Genomic DNA, 23,557 nt, shown 5'->3' with positions numbered 1-23,557 from the left:
ATTGCTCATTTGTTGCTCATTTGCATCTTCTTAATGTTCCGCATGTGTGAGAGCTGCTAAATGATGGCACTAAAGCGGAGTAAAGCTGGCCATGCACAGAAACAGCCACTCATTTGGTAAGGTCTTCACACAAGAGGGGTAATTTACCTATCCATGGGGGGGAGTATAAGAGCAGGAAACTATACCCCCAGAATGAATACTTAACCAGTAGGTAGTTTATATTATGTTAAGTCACCTATTAAAGAATCTTACTGGAATACTGGAATTTATACAGGTATGGGATCCCTTATCCAGAAACCCTATATCCAGAAAATTCTGAAATACGGAAAGCCTGCCTCCCATAGATTCCATTTTAATCAAATCTGTATCAGTAAATATTGCCCTTTTACATCTTTTCCCTTGAGCCGCCATTTAGTGATGGTCTGTGTGCTCCCTCAGAGATCAGCTGACAGGAAATAATGCAGCTCTGTAACAGGAAGTAGTGTGGGAGTAAAAGGCAGAACTCTGTCCATTAATTGGCTGATGGGGCCTAGCATGTATGTGTGCCTTGGCTTGTTTGTGTGCACTGTGAATCACATGATCCCAGGAGGCGGCCTTTAGTACTTAAAACGGCAATTTTCTATTTAGGATTACCCAGTAGCACATACAACTAAAAAAGTATATTTTTATGAAAATGGTTTATTTAGATGAAACAGGGTTTTACATTTATGTATTTTATTGATTTATGCAATATATTGTTATAGAGACCTACATTGTTCAGGAGTATAGTTTTCCTTTTTGCACATTGCAAATTCTGTAAATGACCCCCTGAATGGTTCTTTGCCTAATTTGGCCCCCCAGACAAAGTAGGCTGATGTGATTGTATCACCCTGAGCCAATGATTGGATCACAGTAGGGGGTCTAAGCTAGGGTTGCTACCTCTGCCAGCTAAGAAAGCTGGAAAGGGGGCGGGGGTGACATCGTGGGGGGCAGAGAGGAGGCGGGGCCATGATGTCACAGGGCAGGGAGGATGCGGGGCCGTGGCGTCACGGCGGCTATGAGGGCTGATCGTTTCGTCAATGTTACTGAGTCCGGTTTTCCTAGTTAGGGAAACCGGGCAGCCCTTCCGAAAACCAGGCTGTCCAGGTCAAAACCAGACAGGTGGCAACTCTAGTCTAAGCAGACCTATCGAGATAGGATATCATCAGTAATAGGGACCTTGCCCAACAGAATTTACAGATACAGGTATGGGACCTGTTATCCACAGTGCTTTGGATCTGGGATTTTACAGGTAGGAAATAATACTGCTCCTTTGATCTTTAATTTTTCATGTATTTTTCTACTGAATAAGTTTGGTTGTACCAAGTAATACAGAGTTGTCCTTATGTGAAGCCTTGGGGACTGCAGAAGAAGAAGTGCTTTCTAGCCATGCCATCTGCTGTGCTGGCATCAAAGTCTTACGCTTCTTTATTCTGACCGCGCCAGAAGACCGCTTAAGTTCCTCATTGCCGCGCAGGGCCGACGCTCTGTTCTCCCACACGTCCCGGCTTTGCTGCCCGGGGAGGAACTGGTTAATCTCTCACAAAACAATGTTTGCCAGAAGCGCTACGTTCCACCGTATGCCCAAGAAATTGCCTCCTCTGGGTTTCCATGAACTGTTAGTGATTCCAGCTCAGCCAGAAGCAGGAAGGAAATCTAATAACTCTCCCAGAAGTGTTCATCAGAATCATTTCCGCCTCGGGCATAAACAAGTGTTTGTTGTGGGCATTGTTGGATAGTGGCCCACTTCATGAAAGGTTCCAGCCACACCAAAAAAGAGCAGGCAGCTTCATCTATAGAAACATATAGTGGGGACTGTTTCTTTGCCCCACTGGCAACACTCTATAAGGATCATTTATGTTCAGTGAGCAAAGTGCAATTTTGAGTGCTGTTGCCATGGTTTTTTACCACAATACAGCATTTTTCCAGAGCTGTTGAGTTGGAGTCAGAAGCCATTTTGGGTACCTGGAGCCGTACGTCTCCTTTTCATTCTCCTACAATTTAAATTGTAATGAAAAAAACAACTCTTATTCTATAGATAATAATCACAATAAAGTAATTCTCTGCTATAATAAAGCCCAATGCTTAGTTGTTTCACTAGTGTGAGCTATTCAAACCTTATTATTTAATTTTTTGTCTTTTATTTAAACTTTAGGTTTAAGGAGTGTTTTTAGTAGTTATTATGTTTGTTCCCAAAAGCAGACACTATCTTCATACGGCTGTATGTATGTATAATGCCCTGTATGTAGTGTTCTTTCAATCAACATATCAACATGGAAAACACAATAGTATATTAAAAACAGACAGATTCAGAGTCGGAGCCGGAGGTACCACAAACTAAGGAGTCGGAAGATTTATGTACTGACTCCGCAGCCCTAATTTTTTCAGAGAATTCCGACATCGTTACGGTCACAAGGGGGTATTGTGCCTGATGCAGTTGCGTCTGATTCACATTAATGCCACTGTGTGTGCATTTCAAGTGCGAGTGGCATCTGCACCTGTTCTTTAGGCGTAAGTGTGCTGCGCATGTTTACACAAGGTGCAAAGGGAACCCTGGAGCTACTGCCTGATGGTAGCTCCAGGGTCCCTTGGCATCAGTAGACATATCAGCACTTGATTCAGAATAAGACTGCCACCTGGCTGGTATTTAACCTGCCTAGCCGGTAAATCACCAGCTAGGACTGTATGTATGTATGTATCTTTATTTATAAACCTCTACAAGGGTATGCACAGGGCCGCTGCTGGCCAAATGGGTGCCCTAAGCAGAAATTTACTTTTGTGCCCCCTCCCCCCCACACACAGTGCCCGCAATTGCCCCCATAGACAATACCCCCATAGTAAGTGCCCCCAATAGCCCCCATAGTAAGTGCCCCCAATTGCCCCCATAGATTGATTGAACTATCCGGAACAGCGGGATGCGCTATAAAAAACGGCGGGACAGTGTTGGGGGGTATGTTATAATATAAAAAAATGGTTTTTTTTTGGAGCAGCTGGGATGGTGCCCCCCTGGGAGTTGGTGCCCTATGTAGACTAAGTACTCTGTGTATAGGGAGCGGCAGCCCTGGGTATGCAGCACTGTACAATATTACAATATACACAATTATACATGATGAGGACAAGTGTTATACTAAATACAATAAATAAGTATAAGATTAAGTGCCATGTGGTGTGAGACAGTAGAAAGGAGGTCCCTGACCTGTAGAGCGTACAATCTAATGGCTGGCACCAGTATTACAAATTTACTGGTAATGTATTTGTTAGTAAATTTGTAATGCCCTATAAATGTCTCCCTTTCCTGACCCTCTCCGTTGGCAATCACCCTTTATAACCTTGGGCAACCTCTGCCTATGACCCTGCCTATCTCCTGGCTCCATCAAACTTATTTCCACCCGCCCACCCACTACCCCACCCCTTACATCATAGCCCCGCCCCAAAACCTGAAGGGCAGAATTATTGACAGAAAAAGGTAGCAACCCTAGTTCAGAATAGAATGCAGGAATGACTGCACATTTTAATGCAAGCGCCTTAATGAATGGGGTTTAACACACAACTCACTGCAAGAAAGCAACTGGGCTTTCTGTCATAAATAAACCTTTATGTCTTTGTTAGCATGATAATGTTTGGCTGAAGCAATTCTAAGAAACAGCATGTATTCTATGTAGAAGCTCCATGATTACTTATCCTTTAAAGAGGGGTGGGAGGCAAATGTGGGAGACGAGACAAGACAAGAGGGCAGCGGCTGCGGTGCAGGAAAGTAAGTACTTTGGTCTGTTGGTGCCCGGAAGGCAGATTTCTTATTAATAAATTAAATGAACTTGTTGGAGTCTGTGCCTGGGCTGGAGACAGAATATTATTGCCTGCACATTGCGCTTCCACAGAAAGGCACACAGTTATATACAGAACAGTTATAATTAGATTTCCCCTTTAAAGAGACAGAAAGAGCAAGTGCATCGTAGCGAGGAGTAGAGAGTACCCCTCCCCTGGGCCCCCTTTATAATAGGGAACCCAAGGGAAAATATTCTTAAATTCAGAATTGATTAGATGTCTTTTGTTGGGTGTCCAGCTTGCTGTTGGATGTTGTAGTTCAGCGATAGGGTTTCAGGTTGCACACCCTTGAACGACACATCATTTATTTTCCCCTGTAACAGGGCAGTTTTTAGCATTAACTCCTTTTCAGCAGGCTTGGGTGAATGTATTTGTAGTATATCAGTTCCACAGAACAAAGGCAGTGTTCAACTGGCTGAATGGAATAATGTAATGTTTAAAGGGGAAGTACTTGCCTTTGCACTACTGCATAGAATTCAGTGCAGTCCGCAGCATGCATGTAAATGCACAGATAAATAGCCATACAGTATGAAGATTTTATCAGTGTCTGGCTTTAAAAAGATGGCAAGTCTACTAAGGACTTTGAGCTTCTGGCAAGGGGTATATTCTGGTGCATCCAACCAGGCTGAACCGTATGTAGTAGTGGGTCCAATTCATCCCACCTGTTCTGTATTCAATTGGGCAGAAACCAACACAGAGAGCAGAAAACACAGGTCTTGATTTCTTTGCATTCAACGTTCATCTCCATTGCCATGGTTACAGAGCCATAAGGGCGAAATGGACAGCTTAGCACACGTGGTGCCGTGCCATGGAATATACTGGAACAGCCCCATAGCAAGCACAGCAAAAACTCATATGGAAACAAACCATAAGCTCTACGGGGCAGGGACCTCCTTCCTTGTGTCCTCGACTCTTAACTTATTGCAACTGTATCTTGTATTTATTTGTATTTATTGTTATACTTTGTATTTATCTATTATCTTATTAACACCCTGTTTGTATTAATGTATTCTACTGTACAGCGCTGCGTACATAAGTAGTGCTTTATTAATAAAGATATACATACATACATTACAAATACATAAAGAATTATATAATAGATAAAAGAATAAACAAAAATCTGAGAGTAACAGCTTTTCCACATAGAGTTGAAAGGAAAGGGCACACTTACGCACAGGGCTCATTATGGTGTAGGGACAAGATGTAAAGTTTGTGTGTGTGTATATATATACACAGGTTTGGGATTTGTTATGCAGTATGCTCAGGACCTGGGTGTTTTTGGATAAGGGATCTTTGTGTAATCTGGATCACCATACCTTAAGTCTACAAAAAATAATTTAAACATTAGATGAACACAATAGGATTGTTTGCCTCCAGTAAGGATTAATTATATCTTAGTTGGGGTCAAGTACAGGTACTGTTTTATTATTACAGAGAAAAGGGAATCATTTAACCATTAAATAAACCCAATAGGACTGTTCTGCCCCCAATAAGGGGTAATTATATCTTAGTTGGGATCAAGTACAGGTACTGTTTTATTATTACAGAGAAAAGGGAATCATTTAACCATTAAATAAACCCAATAGGGCTGTTCTGCCCCCAATAAGGGGTAATTATATCTTAGTTGGGATCAAGTACAGGTACTGTTTTATTATTACAGAGAAAAGGGAATCATTTAACCATTAAATAAACCCAATAGGGCTGTTCTGCCCCCAATAAGGGGTAATTATATCTAAGTTGGGATCAAGTACAAGGTACTGTTTTATTATTACAGAGAAAAGGGAATCATTTAACCATTAAATAAACCCAATAGGGCTGTTCTGCCCCCAATAAGGGGTAATTATATCTTAGTTGGGATCAAGTACAGGTACTGTTTTATTATTACAGAGAAAAGGGAATCATTTAACCATTAAATAAACCCAATAGGGCTGTTCTGCCCCCAATAAGGGGTAATTATATCTAAGTTGGGATCAAGTACAAGGTACTGTTTTATTATTACAGAGAAAAGGGAATCATTTAACCATTAAATAAACCCAATAGGGCTGTTCTGCCCCCAATAAGGGGTAATTATATCTTAGTTGGGATCAAGTACAGGTACTGTTTTATTATTACAGAGAAAAGGGAATCATTTAACCATGAAATAAACCCAATAGGACTGTTCTGCCCCCAATAAGGGGGAATTATATCTTAGTTGGGATCAAGTACAAGGTACTGTTTTATTATTACAAGGAAAAAGGGAATATTTTTTAAAAAACAAGAATAATTTGCTTATAATGGAGTCTATGAAAGATCAACCTTCTGTAATTTGGAACTTTCTGGATAACAGTTTCAGGATAACTGATCCCAAACCTACATATATATATATATATATATATATATACAGACAGAAGAACATGGGTAAGGAATGTCTAAGAATCCTAGGAGCAATGGAGGGCTCTCCAAAAATACACGGGGCTTTAAAGACCACCCAAAACAGGGGTTAAAGTACAGGGCTTCCATGTGCCTGTGGAAGCTGCACCCTGCGTAGCCTGCACTTATTAATGCTAGGGGCAATAGTGCCCTCCTATAGTTTAGTTTTGCAGCAGATGGGGCAGATGGTTCTCATTGTTGTACTGAATGCCACTAATATTAAAGTGTAGTTGGGAACCTCGATATAACAGCTTGTGTTCCTGCTCAGAGCGTATGAATTCATGTTATTGTGCGATGCCTTCCAGCAGTTTGACACTGGGGTTACATATTTTCCCTGTGCATGAATGATGTGTGTCAGTTGCATGTGGCAAATGTATCCAGTTCCATGGGAAGCTACATATGTGCCAAATTGCATTATATTGCATGTATATGTGACTGGTCCGGCAAGCCATTTGTCACGGTGACAGTAATAAAGAGAAAATTCTATTTAGATGCAGCCGTACAGGGTTGTCTGATGGACTGTCTCCTATGTATTAGTCAGCACAGAACTCCCATAGACCCTCCCTAAGGAAGGGGGGTGGGTGACCAATATTTAGAATCCCCAGTACCAAAAATATTGGGTAGCTGTAATACGGCCATAGCATTTTGTTTTGTTTTGTAGGCTTCTGGGGTATGTTAGGTACAGAAAATGGCAAAACATGAATATATGATGGTGACAAGCAGTGGTGGAATCGTTTCTGTGATGCGTTTGTTAATTTAGGGAATCGTGTACATGGCCAGGGGTGGTAGCAGCCATCTGCCCTGCCAACATCTAAAACCCCTTTGGTTTCTCCCCTCAGGCCTGTAATGCTCAGGTTTGTCTTTAGGGGGTCTCAATAGAAGTGTTTACCAAGAACGCTGGCCATAGTGGAATTATAATAATAGGGAAATAGTAGAAGGTCAGGATACGGTAGCAGCTTATATCACTATTACCCAGCCTGTTGCCCTTGTACAACGACACCCATCAAAATGAAAGGACTCCAGGTTGGAGGGTCCTACTACTTATTTTGGGCTACTGCAAAACCAGTTTTGACACTTCTGCTAAAGATGGCCAACGCTTCTGATTCCTTACAGAAAATGTTACCTGAACTGCTGATCAAGAATGCTGAGAGTTGTGCCTTTGCAGCAACTGGAGAGTTACAGTTGGTCTCTGCCACATCGCAGTGTCTTTATACTTGTTTGTTCACAGTATACTGAGGCCATGATTGTTCTTTTTCCCATTTAAAGAGAATAGCAAAAAAACATGGTTTATCTATATCTTCCATTATATTAGAAATCTCTGTATCCGGTCAAATATGGCCATGACCAGGCAACCAATAATTCCATCAGCCAAATGGATGTATAACTGGCCATATGTGCAGATGGCCATACTATACATTCCCTTGCTGAGAGCGGTGGGTCCTCTTGGCCTACAAGGTGCATTGGCAGATGAAAGTTTTAGTTTGGACAGATTATGGACCTTCTGGACCAAATGAACACTGGACCAAATTGTCTAACCCTTGAGCTGACGTACATGCCCAGACTGCAATACTACCAAACTGTCCAACTCAGTCTGGGCCAGCGTAAGAAAGAATGTAGGCCATCTACCTACTATTATGAAGTGTGTTCATTTATGTAAAATACATACCGCAGGGTTTATCTGTAACCAGTTCAACTTTCACAATCCAGCTGGAGATACAGAATGCCTAAACTATCCTACACTTGGGCTCTCTCTAATTCCCTCCCATTTTCTTTTCCCCCAGGTGACAACTGTGAAGTGGACAGTGGCTCAGGACGTTGTGTCCCCGGTGTGTGCAGGAATGGAGGAACCTGTGTCAACCTAGCAGAAGGGGGTTTTACATGTCAATGTCCATCTGGAGGCTTTGAGAAGCCATTTTGTGAGCTGTCGACGCGCTCCTTTCCGCCAAAGTCTTTTGTCATGTTCCGAGGGCTGCGGCAGAGGTTTCACATGAGTCTTTCCCTCTCGTAAGTACACTGGCATTTGTTGTGGATTGTAACATAAGTTCAAGCAATAGTACACGTGTCTGGAGTAAATAAAAAGCTTCTAATTGGTGGCGGTGACTTCTCAGTTGAGCTGGAGATGAGGGTTCTACAAGTGGTTTCTTACACTGGGGATTAACTGTTTCCATTTCCCTGGCAATCGTTACATCATTACTAGTTCATGTCAAACTGTTTCCTTATTCTTGTGGAGAAGCCACTGATATCAGTGACTAAAGCAGGCTACATAGGGCTGAATATGTAAATCCACTTTCTGGATCCAATCAAAATCCATTGATCCACAAGCTTTGCTGTGTGTGCTGTCCAACCATGCTGCATGAGTATAATGTGTAACCAAAGTGTCTCTAGATATTGTTGGTGCTGTTAGGGAGGCACTCGCACAAACCTCATCTAACTAAGAACCTATTTTAAACAGATAGTCCATGTTAATTTAATTTAGCTGCAGACCCCTCCAGAAGCCCAAAATAATCTGGGGAGCAATGAGGGTAGAGTCACATTTCTTCTGTTTAGCAAAAGCTTTGGCCGGTTATTAAAGGAAAACTGTACTATTTTATATATTTTTATATTTAGCCAGCAGATAATTATATCCTAATATGTAACCTATTAAAGGAGAAGGAAAGGCTAATAAAGAGTTAATCCCAAGCTGCAGGCATACCTTCTTGCCTCAATAGTGCCCTTAAGTCTCCCCATATTTCGCCAGTTCAGATGATCAGAAGCCCCACTGAGCTCTGTAAAGAAAATTCCCATAATGCCTCACTCCTGCACCAAGACTAAGACCAGTGTACGTGGGCAGTTAGTAAGACTATGAGGAAGCTTCCTGCTGATTGGCTCAGATCACACAATCCCTGGGGGGGAGGGAGTTCTTAGCATTCTTGAGGGAGGGGGGAGCAGGAGAGGAGAGAACTACACAGATGCTGGCACAGGAAAACAAAGAGACAAGAAATCCTGTTTCTTTTGATAGAGAACTCAGTGCAGCGTTTCTGTGAGGACTTCTGGCTGTATTTACATAGATTTTCTGATAAAGCTTACTTAGTTTTTACCGTTCCTTCTCCTTTAAAGAAATTTAGAAAATAGGAATATGTATATTGGTAATTATTGTTCTTTTATATCTTTTCCCTTGAGCCGCCATTTAGTGATGGGCTGTGTGCTTCCTAAAAGATCACCTGACAGGAAATAATGCAGCTCTGACTGTAACAGGAAGTAGAGTTGAAATAAAAGCCACAGCTCTGCCAGTTTATTGGCTGATGTAACGTACAATGTATGTGTGTCCTTGGTTTGTTTGTGTTGTAGAAGAGGAAGGGGTGGGGGGGGTTGAGGGTTTCTATTTAGGATTACCCAATGGCACATACTACTAAAAAAGTATATTTTTGTGAAAATGGTTTATTTATATGAAGCAGGATTTTACTCATGAGCTGTTTTATACAATATATTTTTATAGAGTCCTGCAATGTTCAGGGGTATAGTTTAAATGATGCCATCCCGGAATACTATGCACCTAACTGTAAATAGTGTTCCTTTCATTTGTGAGTAGATCTGTGTGTGTGTATGGGTATGAACCAAACACCAAACTTGGCTCTGGCACAATCATTTGCCTTGGGGGGGGGGGAAGGTTTTAATGATTTAACCCTAAATAAATGTGAGGGATCACAAGGAAACCATTTGTAATGTCCATGCCCCATGTTGCACAGCCCTAATACAAATACGTGTAATTATCCATTTATATGACTTGTCACACCTAAGTAAAGCTGGCCCAGTTCTTTGCCTGTGATTTCCCAGTTCTTTTGTGGCAGATTATATTCATTCTGTGACTGTAATGGACGAGGGAATCACATTGGCAGTTTTGCTGTTGAAAGGCCAGCTATTTGTGTGTAATTAATGTGTTCGCTCAGTGCCCGTTGCCGATAAGGAAACCGCAGAGAGTTTCGGAGACTTGAGAAAATAAATAACCCTTTTGCCGTTTTCATGTGGGGAGATATTTAGGCCTCTTTATAGGTGTCTGTTTGGCTACTGGCAGGGTTACATCCCAGGGCCCCACAAATAATACCGTATGTGGGTCACTCAGCTGTTGCTGCACAATAAATGGACAATACACTCTGCTTGGTTTCAGGGAGAAAATGGGGTCCATCATTTTCTGGGCAATTTCAAAATATTTTTGAGAAACAGGAAGATAAGATTTAACGGACACTGTATGCTTTCATTCTTATTATAGATATAGATATAGATTGTAAGCTCTACGGGGCAGGGACCTCCTTCCTCTTGTGTCCTCGACTCTTAACTTATTGCTGCTGTATTTATCTGTTTTTATTATTATAATTTGTATTTATCTATTATTATCTTAATAACCCCCTGTTTGTATTAATGTATTCTACTGTACAGCGCTGCGTACATAAGTAGCGCTTTATAAATAAAGATATACATACATTATTATAAGGGGATAGTTCACCATTATATGAATGTTTTGTATGATGACAATTTGCAATTTGTCTTCATTTTTTTTAGTTATTTAGCTTTTTGTTTGGCAACTCTCCAAGTGTAGTAGTTAAGCAGCTATCTGGTTGCTAGGGTCTTATTTACCCTAGCAACCAGGCAGTGGTTTGAATGAGAGGTTGGCCTATGAATAGGAGAGGGCCTGCATAGAAAAATGAGTAATATGAATTAACAATAACAATAAAACTGTAGCCTTACAGGGCAATAGTTTTTGGTTGCTGGGGCCAATGAGCCCCCATTTTAAAGAGGTAGAAGAAGATGACAAAGAACTCAAATGCTATAAGAAATAAATAATGAAAACCAATTGCAAAGTTTCTAAGAACAATAGGAATAGGGCATTCTAATACATACTAAATGTTAGTATACAAGGGTATATATATATTTTTATATCTGGGACACTATAGGTATAGGATCACTTATCCGGAAACCCGTTATCCAGAAAGCTCTGAATAACGGAAAGCCTGTCTCCCATAGACTCCAAATAATTCAGAATTTTAAAACTGATTCCCTTTTCTCTGTAATAATAAAACAGTACCTGTACTTGATCCCAACTAAGATATAATTACCCCTTATTGGGGGCAGAACAGCCCTATTGGGTTTATTTAATGGTTAAATGATTCCCTTTTCTCTGTAATAATAAAACAGTACCTGTACTTGATCCCAACTAAGATATAATTACCCCTTATTGGGGGCAGAACAGTCCTATTGGGTTTATTTAATGGTTAAATGATTCCCTTTTCTCTGTAATAATAAAACAGTACCTGTACTTGATCCCAACTAAGATATAATTACCCCTTATTGGGGCAGAACAGCCCTATTGGGTTTATTTCATGGTTAAATGATTCCCTTTTCTCTGTAATAATAAAACAGTACCTGTACTTGATCCCAACTAAGATATAATTACCCCTTATTGGGGGCAGAACAGCCCTATTGGGTTTATTTCATGGTTAAATGATTCCCTTTTCTCTGTAATAATAAAACAGTACCTGTACTTGATCCCAACTAAGATATAATTACCCCTTATTGGGGGCAGAACAAGCCTATTGGGTTTATTTCATGGTTAAATGATTCCCTTTTCTCTGTAATAATAAAACAGTACCTGTACTTGATCCCAACTAAGATATAATTACTCCTTATTGGGTACAGTAGGTAGCCCTAGGTAACAGGTAGGTTGCTAGAGGCTGCTGACAGGTGTAGTTCAGAAACATCTGTTTGGCAGCCAATTGCCCTACATTCATTTTATTAGGATAACCATTATTGATTGCCCCCCAGACCCAAACTGTTTTTGTCCCTGTGCTGTCAGGCACGCCCTATCTAAACATTACTGCTACAAGCCGAGCCCTTAGTGATTAGATTAGAATTGATCTCCTTGTAGTGATGTCACCGTGGGCAGCTGTTTCATCCAATCAGAGACTTTCCAGGGCCCCTCATTCTGTCAGAGCATTACCTCATCTAAAGCCATGACTAATGGTCCTGCGCTAGTCATTTTGCTAAGTAGATCTGCCCGGGGTGCCTTCATTTCACTGTGTTTATGGCTTTCAATAAAAAGGTTTTTTTTTTTGTTAAAAATATTGTTGCACATAAAAATGATCGTTGGTGAAGAACTCATTAAAAGCCATCCAGGAGAGGGGGGGGGGATTCAGTCAGCTTGAAAATAAATGGGATTATTGAGTTTTTGTATAATTATTCCTATAACCATATGGCATTTCTCTCTATAGCTAACCTGGTTCAGCTCTCTTGGATTATAATGACCAGATTCTGTACAGCCATATCAGGCCCGAACTGGGATTCAAAATAGCCCCTGGCATTCCAAGTACACAGAGGGCCAAACAGCCCCTCCCCCCAGCCCAATAAATAGTGAGTGTCTATGGCACCTTACAGCAGCCCCTCTGGCATTTGCCAGAACCCACAGATTGCCAGTCCGGACCTGGGTCCTGGTATTCCAAGTACCCAGAGGCCCAAACACCCCCCCCCCCCCAGCCCAATAAATAGTGAGTGTCTATGGCATCTTATAGAAGCCCCTCTGGCATTTGCCTGAACCCACAGATTGCCAGTCCGGGCCTGATTCAAGCAAGTGTCTATTCCAACTGCATCTAAAGAGGATTGATTGGATCAGAGGTAATGTGGTTCATGATATGGAGTCTGACTGGGGTTCACAGGGTCCACCGGAAACCATGAGTCAAGACCCACAACCTGCCAACCCTTGTTCCACTTTGCTACTTACTTACTTCACTGTCCATTATGTTGCCCCTCCGGGGAAATAAATTAAAGATACCTGTGCATTTCACAGTGGAAGGTATGGGCATATTTAATTTTAGTTAATTTTAGTTAAATTTGGAGTTGTGCACAGGCTTGCCGGCAGATAGCAGCGCCCAACAGGGTCGGCCCACCAGGATTTTTCTCAGTGTCCCTGTAGGCCAGTCCCACCCTGCAAGCTTGTTTTCACATTGGATCAACTTGCATTTGAAATGTATCAGCATGTACCAAATATTTCATTCCAGTAATAGGGCAATGTCAATACTGCTTTGTCGGTGAGGCATTACAAAAAAATTAGGGTTAATTGGAAGATATTAGAGGCACTTTGCAGCCAGGTACAAGTGTTGATAATGTCAATAAGTTCTGATTTTTTATTGCAGTCACATAAAATGAGGTTATGTCTGAAACACTAAGAGCAGCATGGAGGTGGAGGAGCAATGCTGGTTCTTTGGTTTTTAACTCCAGCCGAACTTCCGAACCAAAATTTGTTAAAGAGCCCCACACAACACAGAATCCGCTAATATATTAATCTGTATATATACCTACTATAATCTGTTCCTTCGTAAAGTATGAATAAATATATAGGGTACGCGCCTCTCTCCTATATAGGGTACGTGCCTCTCTCCTGTATAGGGTACGCGCCTCTCTCCTGTATAGGGTACGCGCCTCTCTCCTGTATAGGGTACGTGCCTCTCTCCTGTATAGGGTACGCGCCTCTCTCCTGTATAGGGTACGCGCCTCTCTCCTGTATAGGGTACGTGCCTCTCTCCTGTATAGGGTACGCGCCTCTCTCCTGTATAGGGTACGCGCCTCTCTCCTGTATAGGGTACGCGCCTCTCTCCTGTATAGGGTACACTCCTCTCTCCTGTATAGGGTACGCGCCTCTCTCCTGTATAGGGTACATGCCTCTCTCCTGTATAGGGTACGCGCCTCTCTCCTGTATAGGGTACGCGCCTCTCTCCTGTATAGGGTACGCGCCTCTCTCCTGTATAGGGTACGCGCCTCTCTCCTGTATAGGGTACGCGCCTCTCTCCTGTATAGGGTACATGCCTCTCTCCTGTATAGGGTACGCGCCTCTCTCCGTCTCTCTCCTGTATAGGGTACGCGCCTCTCTCCTGTATAGGGTACGCGCCTCTCTCCTGTATAGGGTACGCGCCTCTCTCCTGTATAGGGTACATGCCTCTCTCCTGTATAGGGTACGTGCCTCTCTCCTGTATAGGGTACGCGCCTCTCTCCTGTATAGGGTACGCGCCTCTCTCCTGTATAGGGTACATGCCTCTCTCCTGTATAGGGTACGCGTCTCTCTCCTGTATAGGGTACGTGCCTCTCTCCTGTATAGGGTACGCGCCTCTCTCCTGTATAGGGTACGCGCCTCTCTCCTGTATAGGGTACATGCCTCTCTCCTGTATAGGGTACGCGCCTCTCTCCTGTGTAGGGTACGCGCCTCTCTCCTGTATAGGGTACGCGCCTCTCTCCTGTGTAGGGTACTTGCCTCTCTCCTGTATAGGGTACGCGCCTCTCTCCTGTATAGGGTACGCGCCTCTCTCCTGTATAGGGTACGCGCCTCTCTCCTGTGTAGGGTACGTGCCTCTCTCCTGTATAGGGTACGCGCCTCTCTCCTGTGTAGGGTACTTGCCTCTCTCCTGTATAGGGTACGCGCCTCTCTCCTGTATAGGGTACATGCCTCTCTCCTGTATAGGGTACGCGCCTCTCTCCTGTATAGGGTACGCGCCTCTCTCCTGTATAGGGTACTTGCCTCTCTCTAATAACTAAATCCGGTATTTCATTTGGAAAACATTTTACATATGTACTGTCAGTTCTAGGGCAAGATTCTTGCTGCAGAAAACCCAGTTATACAACTTCAGTTGCTCGGAAGCAGAAATCAGATGAAAGCGTGAATATATGAATTTAACATTGCATGATTCATGGGCTTAATATAGTCTTTCTGTCTTGTGGCTTTAAGCACAGTGCTCAGTTTCCACTCAACCGCAGGCTTCATCTGCCAACCCCTAACCCCACAGTGGGGTACCCTGTATAGGGTACGCGCCTCTCTCCTGTATAGGGTACGCGCCTCTCTCCTGTATAGGGTACATGCCTCTCTCCTGTATAGGGTACGTGCCTCTCTCCTGTATAGGGTACGCGCCTCTCTCCTGTATAGGGTACGCGCCTCTCTCCTGTATAGGGTACATGCCTCTCTCCTGTATAGGGTACGCGTCTCTCTCCTGTATAGGGTACGTGCCTCTCTCCTGTATAGGGTACGCGCCTCTCTCCTGTATAGGGTACGCGCCTCTCTCCTGTATAGGGTACATGCCTCTCTCCTGTATAGGGTACGCGCCTCTCTCCTGTGTAGGGTACGCGCCTCTCTCCTGTATAGGGTACGCGCCTCTCTCCTGTGTAGGGTACTTGCCTCTCTCCTGTATAGGGTACGCGCCTCTCTCCTGTATAGGGTACATGCCTCTCTCCTGTATAGGGTACGCGCCTCTCTCCTGTATAGGGTACGCGCCTCTCTCCTGTATAGGGTACATGCCTCTCTCCTGTATAGGGTACGTGCCTCTCTCCTGTATAGGGTACGCGCCTCTCTCCTGTATAGGGTACGCGCCTCTCTCCTGTATAGGGTACATGCCTCTCTCCTGTATAGGGTACGCGTCTCTCTCCTGTATAGGGTACGTGCCTCTCTCCTGTATAGGGTACGCGCCTCTCTCCTGTATAGGGTACGCGCCTCTCTCCTGTATAGGGTACATGCCTCTCTCCTGTATAGGGTACGCGCCTCTCTCCTGTGTAGGGTACGCGCCTCTCTCCTGTATAGGGTACGCGCCTCTCTCCTGTGTAGGGTACTTGCCTCTCTCCTGTATAGGGTACGCGCCTCTCTCCTGTATAGGGTACATGCCTCTCTCCTGTATAGGGTACGCGCCTCTCTCCTGTATAGGGTACGCGCCTCTCTCCTGTATAGGGTACTTGCCTCTCTCTAATAACTAAATCCGGTATTTCATTTGGAAAACATTTTACATATGTACTGTCAGTTCTAGGGCAAGATTCTTGCTGCAGAAAACCCAGTTATACAACTTCAGTTGCTCGGAAGCAGAAATCAGATGAAAGCGTGAATATATGAATTTAACATTGCATGATTCATGGGCTTAATATAGTCTTTCTGTCTTGTGGCTTTAAGCACAGTGCTCAGTTTCCACTCAACCGCAGGCTTCATCTGCCAACCCCTAACCCCACAGTGGGGCACGGCTGGGAAAGGGACACTCACGAGGTATGGGATTCCCGTTGAAAAGCTCTGAATTACCTGAAGCCCTTCTCCCGTAGAGCCGATTATAAGCAAATAATTCACATTTTTAAAAATTATTTACATTTTCACTGTAGTAATAAAACAGTACCTCGTACTTTATCCCAACTAAGATTCCGAATAATAAATCCCATACCTGTATCCCCTTAAGCTGGCCATACACGTTCAGATTTTAGTCTTCTTCCGACGAACGTATTGGTCGTAGGTTTAAACGCAACGTTCTGAAACTAACATTCAGCCTGAAATTATATGATAAAGCCCTTAAAATACAAATCGGAGAATGTTCTGTGTGAAATAGTTGGCAGGCACCAATCATATGAAAGCGAGTTCCATCGTAGGCCCCCCCAAGGGTATCGGCAGATACACAATACATGCACAGATTTTATCATTATCATACCGAAAATGTTCTAACCTGTCCGATCGTCTAAACGATCAATCACCATGGTATGAAAATTATTAAAATAATTCGGAGCCCACACATGGCCTGAAAATTGTACAAAACTAGGTTTCATATGATTTTATTGGTATGTGTATGTGCCTTTGACGTCAAATTAACCCCAAATATCCCCAAATTGTGGGATTGGGAGAAGGCAGGCTGAAGGCTGGGGACAGGCGACTACTGGTAAATTTTATTCTCAAAGTAGTCAGCTGATCAGTAGAGGAACAGGGGCGGGGCTTAGGGAACTGTTCCAAACCATATAATTACATTAAAAATCATGAAATATTATTACATTTATTTTTGTTCCAAACTTGCTTGAAAATGTGTTTTCTTTTTAAAAAGTACAGTGGACACGATGTCTGAAAAGTGTAGTAAAACTTTAGTTTTGATACCGCTTCCCCCCAATACATGTACAGGTATGGCACCTGTTATCCAGAATGCTTGGGACCTGGGGTTTTCCGGATAAGGGATCTTTCTGTAATTTGGATCTCCATAACTTAAGTCTAACTCCAATAGGCTTGATTTGTCTCCAGTAAGGATTAATTATATCTTAGTTGGGATCAAGTACAGGTACTGTTTTATTATTACAGAGAAAAGGGAATCATTTAACCATTAAATAAACCCAATAGGGCTGTTCTGCCCCCAATAAGGGGTAATTATATCTTAGTTGGGATCAAGTACAGGTACTGTTTTATTATTACAGAGAAAAGGGAATCATTTAACCATTAAATAAACCCAATAGGGCTGTTCTGCCCCCAATAAGGGGTAATTATATCTTAGTTGGGATCAAGTACAGGTACTGTTTTATTATTACAGAGAAAAGGGAATCATTTAACCATTAAATAAACCCAATAGGGCTGTTCTGCCCCCAATAAGGGGTAATTATATCTTAGTTGGGATCAAGTACAGGTACTGTTTTATTATTACAGAGAAAAGGGAATCATTTAACCATTAAATAAACCTAATAGGGCTGTTCTGCCCCCAATAAGGGGTAATTATATCTTAGTTGGGATCAAGTACAGGTACTGTTTTATTATTACAGAGAAAAGGGAATCATTTAACCATTAAATAAACCCAATAGGACTGTTCTGCCCCCAATAAGGGGTAATTATATCTTAGTTGGGATCAAGTACAGGTACTGTTTTATTATTACAGAGAAAAGGGAATCATTTAACCATTAAATAAACCCAATAGGGCTGTTCTGCCCCCAATAAGGGGTAATTATATCTTAGTTGGGATCAAGTACAGGTACTATTTTATTATTACAGAGAAAAAGGGAATCATTTTTAAAATTAAGAATTATTTGCTTATAAGGGAGTCTATGGGAGACGGCCTTTCTGTAATTCGGAACCTTCTGGATATAGGGTTTCCGGATAAGGGATCCCATACCTGTATGTATCTGTGAATCCTCCTAGAAGCTATTTTATATAAGGAAATTCCTGTTTGCGGTTCAGTTTTTGCTTGTGTTTTCTCTCGAGGCGCGATATAAACATATAATAACAGGGAAGCTGGCAGTTACTCAGCATGAAAGATTTGCATCCAACAGAATAAACATGAACTCCATGTCAGCAACACACAGCTCTGCCTTCATAAGGAGACCCAGAAGGGAGAGGCCATGCTGCCTGCTCACCTGACCCTCCCCTGCCTGCTGAGCACCAAGCCACAGCCAGACCCCCCTGTTGCCCCCGCAGCCCCTCTATATAAATATTCCCTGGGGGTTACAGTCGTGCCGATATCCAAGAGTGCCGATCCAGTAACCATCAGTTTAGTGCTGCTGTTATGTTCACGCATGCTTGGGCCAGACTGCGCTGAGCCCGGGGGCGGCTTAATTACTGTTTATACAAATCATACTAAATAGGAGCAGCTTTACGCAGAACTTTAGCACATCCCTGGCTCACTAATTAATGCACTGAGTTATTAAATAAAAAAGTAAATGACTTGTTAATGTTATTAAGACATCAAGGACTGGTTGGGTCCTGTTTATTTTTGTTCAATGTAATAATCAATCTGGCTCTTTATACAGGGCAGACAACCAACTGCTGTGCTAATAGACCAGTACATCACTTGTGCAGTCTATAGGAAAGGTGGGGGGTAGTTGCCTATTTTTTTACTATTTCACAAATTTTTTTTTGTGACTTTTGACTTCCCCAGCGAAAAAAAAAACGTATAAAATCTCAATTTACTTACATGTGTCTAAGCATTAGGGCTTAAAGCTAAGCTCTGCTTAATGGCCATACTCCATCAAAGAGTAAGGCTGGATTCCAATCAATATATTGTCATGTAATGGTCTTGCTATAATATAACTTGCTTCTCTTATTACAGGAAGCGGTCTCAATGAGTATTCTATCAATACAATCATTCTTATTCAACTACCTATCTGCTTGGGTGCAGGGAACAGTAGGTTACATTAGAATAAAGGTTTATGGTAAAGAACTGCCCATTCATAGATCGCTTACCTTGGCAGTATTGTATGAAAAGATGTCCGCAGTGCAAATTCTATATCATTAGCAGGATCTGCCCTGTGCCACCCAATCATGTCATTGCTCTGCCCCCTCTTGCATCAAAACTCTGCCCATTTAATGGCATAACTCCGCCCCCTCTCCTATCCCCTGGCTAATTTTATGAGTTAAAAAAGGTGGCAACTAAGGTGTAACACAGACTCAACCAACCACATTATCCTTCACTGGACACCAGATGGGAAGCAAAGTGAAAAGGAGATGTACAGTTGAACAAAAACATGGGGCATAGTCACAAAGTTGGCCAAGGACAGGCAGAAGTGGAAATCTTTGCTGCTGCCTTACACGCCAGCCGGCGTAATGAGCCATGATGAAGATAATGATGAATAAAACACAATAGAGCCAATTATCTGCGCAAGAACCAAGAATAACATGTCAAATATATCCTTATAAATGGTGCTCAGTGATGTCATCAGTTATAATTGGTGCCCAGTGGTGTCACATGGCTCACTGAATTCTTGTTTATTAAAAAAAATCATGTTCCCCCGTTACAGCTGTATGAATTGCTGATGTCTTTATATGATTGTACAATAGCGATGCTTCTCCTTGTATTTTACAACAGAGTATATTTTCATGCTGTCTGTCTATCATTCGCCTGTATATCTATCTCAGTCTCTTGCTCTCGGTTTTCCCTATACAGTCTCGGAGTGCCCAGACATGACACAAGAACTTTCTCCCTCTTGCTTTTTCCTCCAGGTTTGCCACGAAGGAGAGGAACGGCCTCCTGTTCTACAACGGGCGACTGAACGAGAAACACGACTTCATCGCTGTGGAGATAAATGACGGACAGGTGCAGCTGAAATACTCCACAGGTTTGTGTTCCGCAGCAGCAGCTTCACCTCAGGCTTTCTGACTTTCAGTCCCAACTAGAACCTCGGCACAGATACTGAGCATTATGTTTATCAGCCCATTTTGACCCATTTATAGATTATACGGCTGTGTATTGCATTATGTTGCAAGCAAATCTGACAGTCGGGGTCAAGACTTGCGTAAGCAATTAAGTGTAAATTAAGTGTAAATTTTAATATCAGGGGTTTGATGGGTCAGGGCCACAATACATTCCCATGCAGTTCTGGATAAGCCACTGTATTCCTATTTAATACCTATTTAATAATTAATCAGACCCAACAATGAATTTATCCTTTTTCTTTGGAACTACTGTCTAAATTAAGAAATGTAATTAATTCTAAACCAAATCTTGTTTTGCAAGATTGGTTTGACAGTCTATAAAAGGGTGAAGACTAAAGGTGGCCATACACGGGCCGATTGTAGCTGCCGATATCGGTCCCTTGGACTGATTCGGCAGCTTATCGGCCCGCGTAGGTCAGGAACGAGGGGCATGCCTGACCGATATCTGTCCTGAAATTCGCTATATATCGATTGGGCAGGTTAAAAGATTTAGTTGGATTGGGGACTGCATTGGCTCGTTGATGCAGTCCCTGAACCAACTGCCCCATTGCCGCCATTATAATTCAATCGTTTGGCCCCAGGGCCAGACGATCAAATTATCCTACATGTTCCCCGATATCGCCCACCCGTAGGTTGGGATATCGGGTGAAGATCCGCTGGCTTGGCGACCTCGCCAAGCCAGCGGATCTTCACGTGTATGGGCACCTTAAGCCATAATTAAACCTTTACTGAAGCCAACTGATCCCGCTAAAATCTTCACTGCCGTTTAATTCTGTGTAATGTTTTGTGTTCACAAGGGCTCTGCTGCCGGGCAGTTACCAGGGGCAGCAAAAGCTGAAAATCCAATTTTTAAATCAGAATTTCGGCTAATAGTGCAGAGAATGCTATGGCGCTCTCTGCACTAACGATGCAGCCCCTCTGAAACAGGAAAACCTAAGCGTGGATAGACTAGGGGGGGCGGCATCCCCTGGGCTGCCCTGGGGAGGCACTAGGGGCCGAGTTGTTCCTGTGTATTAAAATAGTGGAACCAACTGTGCTCAGTGGCACTAACATCCCTCTGAGCGCAGTGTGACATCAAATCTAGACTTCTGCATCTCCGTCTGAACCCAAACTATCCTAGAATTCTCTGACTGTCAGCAACGGCAGGTTGCTGATTTTCTGCAGCAGCTGGAGGGAAACAGGTTGGATGTTCCTGATCCAGGCATCCTCACAAGCATAGCATTGTATGGTAGGTGGCAGAGTGACAAATAAGACAATAAAAGTGCAGTATTTAGAAGGACAGTTTGTTGAACTACAGCTTCCATGATGCTCCACTCAACAGCAACTAGCTGAGGGTAATGGGACTCGTAGTTTAGCAACAGCTGGAGTCCTTGAATATCCTTATTCTAAGGTGACATCCTTGGAACATGGATGATTTAGCAGCACACACAAATAATCAGCAATCATGTTCAATGCTGCTTGAAGCTGAAGGATATTTGGATATATCACTTGGCTGAACATGATTCCATTAATATTTCATAGTGAGAGTCTGGTGCGAATAGTATTAGCCTTGTGATGGGGGCCTCGGCGAGGCCTGTCTGTCACTTCCATATCTCACAGACCATCGGAGACATGCACGGAGATTGGCGTTAGAGCACCCAGTAAATAGCACATTTAACTCCGTGCCCCTGGTCTGTTGGCATGGAGATCTCGCTTTGATAGAGTAGCAGTTCCTTACAAACTGTATGTCACTTCTGGTTACATCTCTTCTTTTGATGTTAATGGAAACAGAACCAGGACCTCCTGAGAGCTGATATTTACCCAGATGTGAAAAATATATAAATACATTATATTTATATTTTAATACTTACAAATCTGCAGAAATGTAAAAAAAAATTGGAAATAACTGTAGTAAGCCAATGCGCTAGAGACGACTAGCAACAGTAAAGTCATTTTATGATCACTTGGGATGAGGTTGAGTACATTGGCCCAACCAAGGCAAGCACTATATGATATATATCATAGATACAAATGTATATGCATAGAGAAGGTATGTGCTGTGTCTTCATGGTAAGCCCAGCAGTTATATACCTTAATCAAATAAAAATATGTTTTGTTAGGCTTCTAGTTGCCCTTTATTTATAAAAGGAAATATAAGCCCTTCTTGTATTACAAGGTAACAGGTTTATGGCATAGGGGCCAACCCCAAGCACCCCTACTCACCTAGAGCTGTCAGTGGGATATGGGAGTTGCAGTGTAGCAGTATCGGGTGGGCTGTTGTCTGGGTTGGGGAGCCTCATGAATGTCTTTGTCTGCTCACAGTAGGCAGCTCTTGAAGGCCACAGTTGTGTGTTTTGGTCAGATCAGTCAATAAAAGCCTGCATATCTAAGAGGGAAACCACTAGCCGTCCCTGGAGATGCCTTGGAACATGCATATTTCATGTATTGCCTTTTCAGAGCTACACTAAACAAGAATAAACAAGATGGCTTTCTCTTGAGACAGTGGGGGTTATTTAATGTGTAATACCAAATAGTCGCAAAGCCTTGTACAACCCTTGATATCTCCCATAACTCCATTTATTTTTGGCATGCCTACATTCATTCCAGCTGGCATGCCAGGGATCTCTCTAATGTGATCAAACCAGCTATGAATTAGTTAAGAGAACACACCCAGGGAAAACCCATTTGGCTTGGCTTGGTGGGTTCAGCTAAGGGCACCACATGTTAATCAGTGAGATCTCTCAGTTTGCTGCTTTAATCTGTATTTTGGTCAGGTTCACTTTATTCAGCGGCTCCTCTTTATGTGTACAGAAGCTTCTGCAGAGTCAGGGGCATAGCTGCTGGGGTTCTGATTGCATAAAGGCCTTGGGAAAATATGCAGTACCCCTTGGCACAGGTGTAGAGGGGCCAATATACAATCCCACATACAGAGGTTGGGGCATAAGGAGTCTAGAAGTAAGTAGGCAGGTTATAGAAACTGTTGAGAATAAGAAACATGGGCCCTTGGTTGGGGCTCTCCAACAGTAATGGAAAATCAAGTACCACAGCTTCGGAATCACTATATTGTTTGAAAACCAGTATAAAAACCAGGGCAATGGCATCATATAGATCAGTGATCCCCAACCAGTGGCTCGGGAGCAACATGTTGCTCCCCAACCCCTTGGATGTTGCTCTCAGTGGTCTCAAAACAGGTGCTCATTGTTGAATTCCTGGCTTGGAGGCAAGTTTTGGTTGTATAAAAACCCAATATAATGCCAAACAGAGCCTTCTGTAGGCTGCCAGTCCACATGGGGCCTATTAAATAGCCAATTATTCCTATTATTGGCACCACCAGGAACCCTTTTTATGCTTGTGTTGCTCCCCAACACTTTTTCCATTTGAATGTGGCTCACA

At 42.8% G+C, this 23,557-nt stretch overlaps 1 protein-coding gene across 3 annotated transcripts in view; it reads left to right on the top strand.

Moving 5' to 3' along the window:
- The window catches only part of celsr3 (cadherin EGF LAG seven-pass G-type receptor 3), a 113,834-nt gene that overhangs the window by 52,117 nt on the left and 38,160 nt on the right, over nt 1-23,557 (top strand). For all 3 annotated transcript variants that reach the window (XM_012961682.3, XM_031901179.1, XM_031901180.1), the window contains exons 3-4: nt 8,034-8,256; nt 19,973-20,088. In XM_012961682.3, the coding sequence (XP_012817136.1) occupies nt 8,034-8,256; nt 19,973-20,088 (339 nt within the window). The remainder of the gene's footprint in view (nt 1-8,033; nt 8,257-19,972; nt 20,089-23,557) is intronic.

The sequence above is a fragment of the Xenopus tropicalis genome, chromosome 4, assembly GCF_000004195.4.
Source record: "Xenopus tropicalis strain Nigerian chromosome 4, UCB_Xtro_10.0, whole genome shotgun sequence".
NCBI lineage: Eukaryota > Metazoa > Chordata > Amphibia > Anura > Pipidae > Xenopus > Xenopus tropicalis.
This window is presented reverse-complemented; position numbering and strand designations above follow the sequence as displayed.